At 39.7% G+C, this 10,853-nt stretch overlaps 1 protein-coding gene across 1 annotated transcript in view; it reads right to left on the reverse strand.

Annotated features, from left to right (window-relative positions):
- LOC109830503 (protein ALTERED XYLOGLUCAN 4-like) overlaps window positions 215-10,853 on the reverse strand; it is an 11,622-nt gene continuing 983 nt past the window's right edge. Inside the window, exons 3-4 of the mRNA XM_020397775.1 lie at window positions 9,238-9,820; window positions 215-1,189 (exon numbers count right to left, since the gene is read on the reverse strand). Of these exons, the coding sequence (XP_020253364.1) occupies window positions 437-1,189; window positions 9,238-9,820 (1,336 nt within the window). The 3' untranslated portion in view covers window positions 215-436. The remainder of the gene's footprint in view (window positions 1,190-9,237; window positions 9,821-10,853) is intronic.

Below are 10,853 nucleotides of genomic sequence, written 5' to 3' on the forward strand. Positions count from 1 at the left end.
CATATTCTATCTGTACAGTGTAAGTTGTTCAATAGTTTGTTGTCACAAGCTGCAATGTATCAAGCAATTTAATCACGATAGGCATGTTGCACACCATGTTTCTCAAAATTTAAAAAAAAAAATCACCAAATCAGAACCATGCTCCCCACCTCTCCCAAACCAAAGGAAAGAACATACACCATCATATAAGACGAAGCAAAATGCACGCTACATGTCACTCATGAAAAGTTCTGCATAAACTTCATCATGTTAAAATGCTTTGAAGAGTCAAATTTTTACACCAGAATCAAATGAAGTTCTATTTTCCCTATACAATCTTCCACAAATCAAATTTCAAATTATGAAAACCTTCAAGTTCCACCCACGTTTGCACCTTCCCTTGATCAAATGTTCAAATAAACAATTTCCAAACGCAAAACTTACAAATCAAACCTCATCATCTGTTCTTCTTCATAATTTCCAACAAAACCTCACTCCACATATCAATAGGTCCGGGCAAGCACCAATGCAAGCAATCACTGGCAGACTTGGCATACCAATGTCTTCCAGGGTGCGCATCCGCCCTCAGCATCATCGCCTTGGTGACGTCCATAAGCTCTATTCTCCTCTTCCCTTCTCTCCTCGCTCTCTCCATCTCCTCCATCTGAATCCTCCTGAATTCCCAAGCTTTATTCTCCATGTTCAGCTCGCTCTCTCTTAATGGCTCTGTCCTATTACAATATCCCCCAGTTAACCAAGACCCATGCTCAAAATGCGACATTGAGTATGTCCTCATGACTGTAAGTAAATCTTCACATTCTTTGCATTTGTTTATGAACCTGAACGCAGATTTCATAACCATTCTGATTGCGGATGACATACTTATGCCTGGTATTTTCTCGCCATAGCAGTGTACGCAGCCTATCAGTTTCTTTTTTCTGTAAATGTATGTTTTTCGCGTGAACCAGTTGCCGTGATTGATAACTGCATATTTTAGCTCTTTGAGTTTTTTGCCCCATACTGGATTCGGTTTATCGAGGTTTATGTTGTAGGTGTCTGTCGCTGTTCCGTTGATGATTATTTCGTTGGTTTCGACCAGGAATTCTGTCCAGATTACCATGAGGGTGAAGTCGTGGGCTGGGAAGTACCAGGTTCTGTGTTTGTCTTTAGGGTCTTTGGGGTCTTTGTAGGTGTTGATTGGAGTCTCTGCCTGCAAAATAGAGTTGCAGATAGTTTCTGTAAGTTTGTAACCCTCGTAAATTTCGGAATGCCGCAAAATCCACTTAAGTTTTGAGGTTCTTAGAAAAGCCCCTTCAAACTATCCATGATATATTTTCGTCTAGTGAATATTGAAAGTTAAGGGTATTATTTGCGGAACACCCAAACTTAAGGGGTTTTTTTTTTAAATTAACCCTTTTCTGAAATTTGTATATTTATGGCACAAGATGGAAGTGATCTTCCACCTGAGCACTTTACACATGAGCTTTCCCTTCTTTGGTTTAGATTTCATAGGATTTTCTGATAAAAATTTTCACGTTCCACCAAAATTCTCTCAGTGTGAAGGGATCTTGACTTGAGGAATAAGTTGCTACATTAGCAACCAAATTACCCCAAATGATATAAGGAAGGCCATAAGTTTTCATTATAAGTTTAGATGGAGAAAATATCCAAAAGAATGTGTAGGAGAAGGAAATTTTAATATAAGAGAAGTTGTAGATTCGCATTACCAATTTAGAAAAGGATAAATAATATACTATGATGGGAATTTAGATCCTTTACACTAGCAGATGGTTGTGGAGATACCACTTGTTTCATCAGAGCCATTAGCTTGTCGACTGCGTTGTTGTAATTCATTCTAAACGTAACATTCATCATATCCCATGTAGATTGCACTCATTTCTAATTGTTGGATATTTTTGGTCAAAACTGCTTTCCGAAAATGAGTTTTCAAACTATGTATTTATTAACTACTGGTATTTTTCAGAAATCCTTAATAGCGTAGCGGAAAGTTAAAGTTTTGATATCTCAAAGGTCATGTGTTCGAGGCTTGCCGTTGTGTTTTTATTTAATTAATCTCTCATAAGTTCTAGTGGGTCGTGGGCTCATTGCCTCGTGGGCCGTGGGCTCATTGCCTCGTGGGCCGAGGATCTGGGCTAATCGGGTTGAGACGCTAAGTGAGGCTTTGTTAGATGCATTTTGCACTTCGCACTCGCAATCTGCCACGAAGTCTACTTCGCAGCATGCAGACGAGCCTCACATTTGCATGGGGGTGCGACCCTCGCGTTCACAAGAGGGAACGCGACCCTCGCGTTCGCGCGAGGCTAGACGCGACCCTCGTGTTGCGCAGGATCGCGACCCTCGCGTTCAGGCGTTACTGCATGCAGCAGTTACAGTATTTATGTTATTTGACATTACAAATATAATTATCATAATTATCATTATGTTTGTAACGGTCAAATTAAATGTGGGTGACCTTTGAGCTGGTCTTAGAGGCCTATATATAGTACCTCTTGGGGAGCTCTTGGATATAAGAGATAAAAAAAGAGATACAAAAAACACACAAGTGTTTTGTACTGTTATGCTGCTGCAAATTTTGAAAGCGTAAAAGTTTTAGTATGTGCCCGAAGGAACATAGCTCTGAACCAAAAAGTTTTTACAGATCGAAAGATCTTTGCCTGAATCGAAAAGTTTTAACAGATCGAGAAGATCTCTGCCTGAACCGAAAGGTTATTAAACTGAAATGTTTTAACAAAGGAGATTTTTGCCTTGACCAAAGGTCTTATAGATCGAGAAGATCTTAACATTAATGGGTCGATGCATACCAAAGTACTGTACTATTGTTCCTAAAAGCAGTTTGACCTTGGGATCCTTACACCGGAGTAGGCCAAATATTATTTTAAGCACAGCGTTTCATAAACGTACAGCAGCTAAATTTAAAAAAAGTTTTAAATTACAGCATTTCAGTTCTCACTATTTTATTACAGATTTAGCCACAGATGCTAACAATCATAAAGAAATATTTCTGATCTACAATGGATCTTGCGAGGACACTTGGAGTGGACTGTCTCAAGTTAGAAAACTTTGACGGATCCAACTATTACGCATGGCGTCGAAAAGTAATTTTCGGGATGTAACTCTTGAAAATCTACTATGTCGTTTCTGAGGAGAAACCTAACTTTGAAGAAGATTCTGAGTCTGAAGCTTCTTGGGCTAAGGATGATCATTTCTGCAGGAGTTATCTCCTTAACTTCCTGGTCGGTTATCTGGCAGATGCTTATACCAATAAGCCCTCTGTAAAAAAAATCTGGAATACTCTGGAGGACCAATACAAGGATGATGAGAAGCTGTCCAAGTCTCACCTCATTGATAAGTTTTTGGACTTCAAATTCGAAGATGACACTGAGGTTTTACCTCAAGTCAAAAAGCTTGAAAAGCTTGTTGAAGCTGAAGGATAAAAAGATCAATCTTTGTCAAACCGTCATTTTTGGTATAATTGTTAACAAGCTTCCTCCATCTTGGATGTCATTCTCCACGAACATTCGAAGAAGGAAAAAACAGGTGACTATGTCTGATTTGAAGAGGTTCGTTCGAATCAAGAATGAGACTCGAACTCGCACGAAGAATGATCTCCTTGCTAAGCAGAAGGCGTCTGCTAACATGGTGGTTGCTAACTCTGAAAAGGGTACTAGTTCTTCTTCTAAGAAAAAGAAGAAGTCATTTAACAAAAAGAAGAACCAAAACCCAAAGAATCTAAATATTCAAAAGAAAAATTTTAAGAAGAGCGACAAATACTTTAACTGTGGGAAGCAATGACATTTTGCCAAGGACTGCAAAGCATCAAAGAAGGGAACAACACATAATGTTAATCAAGTTGATAATTGTGTGGGTATACTCTTCCAAGTGACAACTCCAAACAACCTCTCTGGTTGGTGGTTAGACACAGGTACTACTTGTCATGTCTGCTCTAACAGAGATTTGTTCTCTTCTTATATTGCTGCCAAAGAGAACGTATCAATGGCATGCTGGTTGTTTTGTGGTTCCTGTTCTTAGAATTGGAGCTGTGGTACTGACTCTCTCTTCAGGAAAGACTTTTACATTGAAGAATGTAAAACATGTTCTCTCAATTGCTAAAAACTTAGTCTCAAGAAGCATGCTGTGTGATGCAGGTATGAGACTGGATTTTCAAGGAAGAAAGGCTATGTTATCTTTTAAGGAAATATATTTTAGAAATGCATATCGTACTGATGGGATGTATAAGATTAGTACTATCGTACCCAATTCAGTTGTTAATAAAATATTCTCTTTTGCTTACTCCTCTATGTTATGGCATAATAGACTAGGACATATAAATTATAAAAAATTATCTAGCATGAAGAAGTTAGGATTATTTTTAAAATGTGAGAGTAACAAACATGAGAAGTGTGAATTCTGCGCGCAAGCAAAACTGACAAGGAAGTCCTTTCCAAGTGTCACAAGGAACACCAACCTATTGGATCTGATTCACTTAGATACTTGTGACTTCAATAGCTTCGTCACTCGAGGCGGCATGAAATACTTCATCACCTTTATTGATGACCATTCTTACTTTTATCACGTCTATCTACTAAAATCTAAAGATAAAACCTTCAGCAAGTTTATCGGTTTCAGAGTCGTGTGGAGAAGCAGCTTGTACTTCAGGTGAAAAGACTCAGGAGCGACAGAGGAGGAGAGTACTAATCTAAGGAATTGTAAGCATACTTCAAGGAGCATGGAATCATTGCTAAAACTATTGCTATATATTCTCCATGATCTAATAAAATTGTAGAAAGGAAGAATCACACATTGATCGAGATAGTAAATTTGATGATAATCACATCTGGTCTACCTACTTGCTATTGGGGTGAGGTTTTGCTGATGGCAAACTGGATTCTAAACTGAGTACCCTATTCTAAAAAAAAATAGTACCCCTCATCAGTTATGGTTGGGATATTCAGATTTTTTAAATAGTCTCAAAGTGTGGGGGTGTCTCGCATATGTTCGAGTTCCAAATATCAGAAGACCTAAGCTCAGACCAAAGGCTAACAAATGTGTGTTTCTTGGCTTTGCAGAAAACATCGATGCTTACAGGTTCCTGGACCTTGGAACCAACTCCATCATTGAAGCTCGGGATGCAAAATTCTTTAAGGATAAGTTTATCAAATAAATGTTTATTGCTTAAAGATATAGCAGAGAATGTTAGTACGTCAGATGCACTAGAGGAGCTAGTTTTGCGAGAAAGTGAAGGTGTCGATGATGAAAAAGTTACTGAATCATCTTCTAAGCGTGCTAAGAGACAGAAAGATTTTGGATATGACTCCATCACCTATAATATGGAAGGAGATCCACAGACTTTTCAAGAAGTAATACAGTCAACAGACGTTCCTCTATGAAAAAAAGCTATAGATGATGAGATGGATTCATTAATCCAAAATGATACTTAGGAGCTGGTGAATGTACCTGAATGTGCAAGGCCTATCAGTTGTAAGTAGATCTTTAAGAAAAAGTTTCGTCCTGATGGTACTATTAAGAAGTACAAAGCAAGACTAGTGACGAAAGGATTCTCTCAGAAAGAAGGAATAGATTTCTTTGATATATATATACCAGTTTGTAGTATCACTATTATCAGAGTGCTTATCGCAAGGGCGGCAATAAAAAGGTTTGTCATACATCAGATGGATGTGAGGACCATCTTTCTCAATGGAGATCTCACAGAAGAGATCTACACGGAGATACCAGAAGGACTTGATGCTCTAGCTGGTAAAGTTTGTAAACTTGTTAAGTCTCTATATGAACTTAAGCAGACACTGAAACTCTGGTATGAGAAGTTCGATGGGTTGTGCAACAATGGGTATCAAGTCAATGAATCTAACAAGTGCATATAAATCAAGGTCGCTGAAGGAAAAATGGTGGTTATCTACCTCTATGTGGATGATATGCTCATCATCGGAAGTAATTTAGAGATAGTAATATCTACCAAGAAATTTCTTTCAGCACAGTTCAGCATAAAGGACCTTAGAACTACAGACATAATTCTCAAAATCAAAATCATATACTCTGAAGAGGGTATTGGATTGTCTCAATCTTATTATGTTGAGAGCATGCTAAGAAAGTATGGCTACTACGACCTACCAGAACTGTCAGTACCGTATGATTATAACAAGAAGCTTCGACCGAACATTGGAAGACCAGTAGAGCAGTTAAGATACTCAAAGATCATTAGGAGTCTTATGTACACGAGGAGCTGTACAAGGCCAGACATAGCATTCATTGTAGGAATGCTTAGGAGGTTCACAAGTAATCCTAAAAAGCTTCATTAGGATGATGTTTAGAGATTGATGAGATACTTGAAAGGAACTACAGGTCTGTACATGTTATACACTGGATATCCTGCTGTAATTGAAAGCTATTCAGATGCGAGCTGGTGCTCAGAACCAGATAAGTGAGATCTACTGGAGGATTTTTCTTCACTATGGGTGGAGCTGCCGTCTCGTGGAAGTCTAAGAAACAGACTATGATTGCATAGTCATGATGGAATCTGAGTTCTTCGCACTCTGTGCTGCAGGAGATGAAGCTGAATGGCTCAGTTATTTTCTTCGAGACCTTCTATTGGTAGAATTTTAAGGCACAATTACTATCTATTATGATAATCAGGCGTAGAGTGTTGTGGAAGCAAACTCAATGTTCAATGGAAAGAAACGGATCATTCATCTGAAACATGGCTATTTGAGAGAACTCATTTGCCAAGGAGTCATCTCTGTGATTGACGTCCTGTCTTCAGAGAATGTGGCTGATCATTTGACTAAGGGTCTGAAAAAGGACATAGTCAAAAGGACATCTGCTAAAATGGGTCTCAAAGTTTTGTGAGTCTTACAAATACTTACCATGTACATCAAGTTATTAGTTCAAAGCTTATGCTATTAATAATAAGATAATTAGTTCAAAAGTCAAGTAAGATTTATAAAGTTTGGTGAGTCTTACAAATACTTATCATTTACATCAAGTTATTAGTTCAAAGCTTACGCTACTAATAATAATATGATTGGTTCAAAAGTTAAGCAAGATTTACAAGTAAAATCCTATCATGGTGAAGAGGATGGCTGTTAAGCCTTAATGAGTCCAAAGCATTTCGGATGCGGGCTGTTGGATAGGTAACATGCCTAAAGGACTCACTGATGATCATATCATGTAAAAAGGATGGCTGTTAAGCCTTAATGAGTCCAAAGTATTTCGGATACGGGGTGTTAGATAGGAAACACACCTAAAGGACTCACCTAAAATCCTATCATGTGAGAAGTTGAGTTTTAAGCCTTAATGAGTTCAAAGCATCTCGGATGTGAGATGTTTGATAGAAAACATGTCTAAAAAACTCACCTATACCTGGGTGGAGATTTGGTCGTCTCCTATGGTGTCTTGTGGAAAGATACCTAGAGCCCTAGCTAAAACCAGGACATACACAGGGCCATAAATGTGCATGGCTAAAGCAAAGGCAAAGACAAGTGTGGTTCAAAGTCAAACCTACCACAGATGAGTTTGATCTTGTGTGATCGCTGAATTTTAGACATGTGCTGGTTCAAGGCTCTACAACACCATGCATCTATTTTTTATTCAGTTAGTATAAGAGGGATTCAAGTCCTTGCAAACATCTTCCTTATGCACAACGATTGAAACAACGACACCATTACACGATACTAGTTTAAAAACTTGTAGGGGATTGTTGGATATTTTTGGTCAAAATCGCTTTTCAAAAATTATTTTTCAAACTATGTATTTATTAACTACTGATATTTTTCAGAAATCCTTAGTAGCATAGCGAAAAGTTAATGTTTCGATATCTCAAAGGTCCTGTGTTAGAGGCTTGCCAACGGCAAGCCGAGAATTATTTTTATTTAATTAATCAATCATAAGTTCTAGTAGGTCATGGGCCGTGAGCTCGTGGGCTTGTGGGCCGTGGGCCAATGAGCCGGGGATCGGGATTAATCGGGTTGAGGCGCTAAGTGACACTTTGTTAGGCGCGCTTTGTACTTCGCACGAAGGCATCGGAGCTAGGTGGTGCCCTTTGGCGCCACGTTGGCTGCCACGCAGGACTGCCTCACAATCTACTTCGCAGCATGCGGACGAGCCTCGGGTTCGCATGAGGGAGCGACCCTCTTGTTGCGCAGGACCGCGACCCTCGCGTTCAGACATTACTGCATGCAGCAGTTATAACATTTATGTTATTTGTTGTATAAATATAATTATCATAATTATTATTATGTTTGTAACGGTCAAATTAAATGTGGATGGCTTTTGAGCTGGTCTTGAAGGCATATATAGCGTCTCTTGGGGAGCTCTTGGATACAATAGATAAAAAAGAGATACAAAAAGTACACAACTATTTTGTACTGTTGTGCTGCTACTGCAGGGTCTGAAAGCGTGAAAGCCTTAGTCTGTGCCCGAAGGAACATAGCTCTGAACCAAAAAAAAATTTACAGATTGAAAGATCTTTGCCTGAACCGAAAGATTATTGAACCGAAAGGTTTTAACAGATCGATGAGATCTCTGCCTGAACCGAAAGGTTATTGAGCCGAAAGGTTTTAACAGATTGAGGAGATCTTTGCCTTGACCGAAAGGTCTTATAGATCGAGGATATATTAACAGTACTGGATCGTTGCACACCAGAATATTGTACTGTTGTTCTTGAAAACAGTTTGGCCTTGGGAAAAGTAGGCCAAATATTGCTTTAAGCACAGCATTTCATAAACGCACAGCAGCTAAATTTAAAAAAAGTTTTAAATTGCATCATTTTAGTTATCACTGTTTTATTACAGATTTAGCCACAGACGCTAACACTAATTTATGCTAAAAAATAAATCAAAAACATTCACTAGACAAGTCAACAACTACGATAAAAAGTAAGTCGTGATATATCTTCGCTACTTTTTGATAGAAAAAAGGATTCAAATCCGCATACCACGGTAGCGCTGTTTCTATACACTGAATAATTTGGATAATTGTAATTTGCCTACATTCACAATTCTACATGAAGTCTAAAAAGTGGAGCCTTTTTAAAGTCGAGGGCTGAGGCAGCCTTTAGCACAAAACGGATCTTGTCCTTGAACCATAATCAGTCCCTAACTAACCCACAATTTTAAATTAATCACAATGGACAATGAAGTCGTTCACCATTATGATTTACGAAGTTTTAGCAGGGGGGTCTAAATCACGTAATTCCGAGAAAACAAAATGCAGAAGTTTTTGTACCTGAGAGAGGAGACACAGCAACGACTCCATCATGTTCCTCGCTAGCGAATCACCGATAAACATAAGCTTCTTCCCTCTTGCAATGCTCAGAAACAACTCGGGATCAAACATCGGCAGCTCGCACCCATCAGGCTTCCATCTCCAGTAGACATGCCCCTGTTCCTTCCCGTACCTCCCACAATTCCTCGCAGCCGGAAGCGTCCTGCATGTCTCGTTCGTGTATATGCTCCCCCTCTCATCCCTCACCCACTTCCCTGAGAACAGATCGCATTGCGAGGTCGACGGCACGGAATCGTGATTTCCTCGGTTTTGGCTAGCACGCTTTTCTTGCCGGACGCTGACGGATTCTGAGGAACCCTGAGACGTTGCGTCCTTGGCTTGACCATTGGGTTCTTGCGAAGATCTTGTCGTCACGTCGAGAACGCTCTGATTCTGAACGTCGCCCTTCTGGATGTCCGTCGAGTTGTCAGTGGATCCTTCCGCGACTGAAGACTCCGAAGAAGTTGAAGCTTCGGGGTTCTCTTGATTTTGATTGGCGTGCTGAGCTCTGTGTCTTGATCGATAGGGTTTTCTTTCTGTACGTCTGCGGGTTCTGAAGAACTCGGCGGCAACGAAATTGCGCTCTCGTCGGTATGATTGAGGGTCGATGAATTGAAGGTGGACATCTTGTTATGATCCAAGATGGGAGGGTCCTGGTTGATGATGCTGAAAGGGCTGGATGAATAAAAGATGAAGAGAATGAAGATTGTAGAGAGGGCTAATAAGCAGAGCATGATGGAGCTCAGCTTGTTCTTGATCGGATTCAGGTACTCCATTTTTTGATTGAGGTTTGGGATTGAGGGCTTCATGATTCAAGAAGAAGGCTGAAGGGAAGAGGAAATTATTGGCATTTTGGGAGGGATTATTTGTTTAGGAAGTAGGAATAAGGCCTATGGTTTTTTTTCTCTGCATTGTTTTTTTCCTTACCTGCCTCAACTACTCCAGGATGCTTGATGGCAGTTGTTGACTTGGGAGGGATTTTAAATTTGAGTCAGTTAGTTACTCTGTCCATGTTGCAGGAATCTTTACCTATTCTCTGATTATTTGTATACACATCGTACTTTTATGCATATCCACCACAATTAGTTGGATTCATCTTTGGATCAAATTCTACTAATTTATTTTGTATAAATGTTTTGTAACTTTCTTTTCTTTTCTTTTTCCTTTTGTTTAATAATTTTTAACAATAAAACTGAAAAATATTACACATGTGATGATGACAAGCGGGCAACAAGCTGCGCCGCTAATCCTTTCTGAATTACAAAACCCAAACTACGAAACACGTACTCAGCGAGCCCTGTTGTCGCCACATTATTATTCATGAATTTATGTACCCTCATGAGGAACTCCATCGCATCAGCTGTAAGGAAACCAAACGTATCGAAAGCGAACGGGATGAAGCTGTGGTGGTTGTCCTTGTAAGTTTGATCATGTTTGCCCACCTTTGCTTCTGCTGCTCTATCCGCTGCATGCCCAACCTTGAACTCTCCATTACCAAACCCCACCAACGGAGACACCCTTGTGAGATCAACACAAGCGTGCCCCCCCCCCCCCCCCCCCCCCCCACCACAATCTGC

Source organism: Asparagus officinalis, chromosome 1 (genome assembly GCF_001876935.1).
Source record: "Asparagus officinalis chromosome 1, Aspof.V1, whole genome shotgun sequence".
Lineage (NCBI taxonomy): Eukaryota > Viridiplantae > Streptophyta > Magnoliopsida > Asparagales > Asparagaceae > Asparagus > Asparagus officinalis.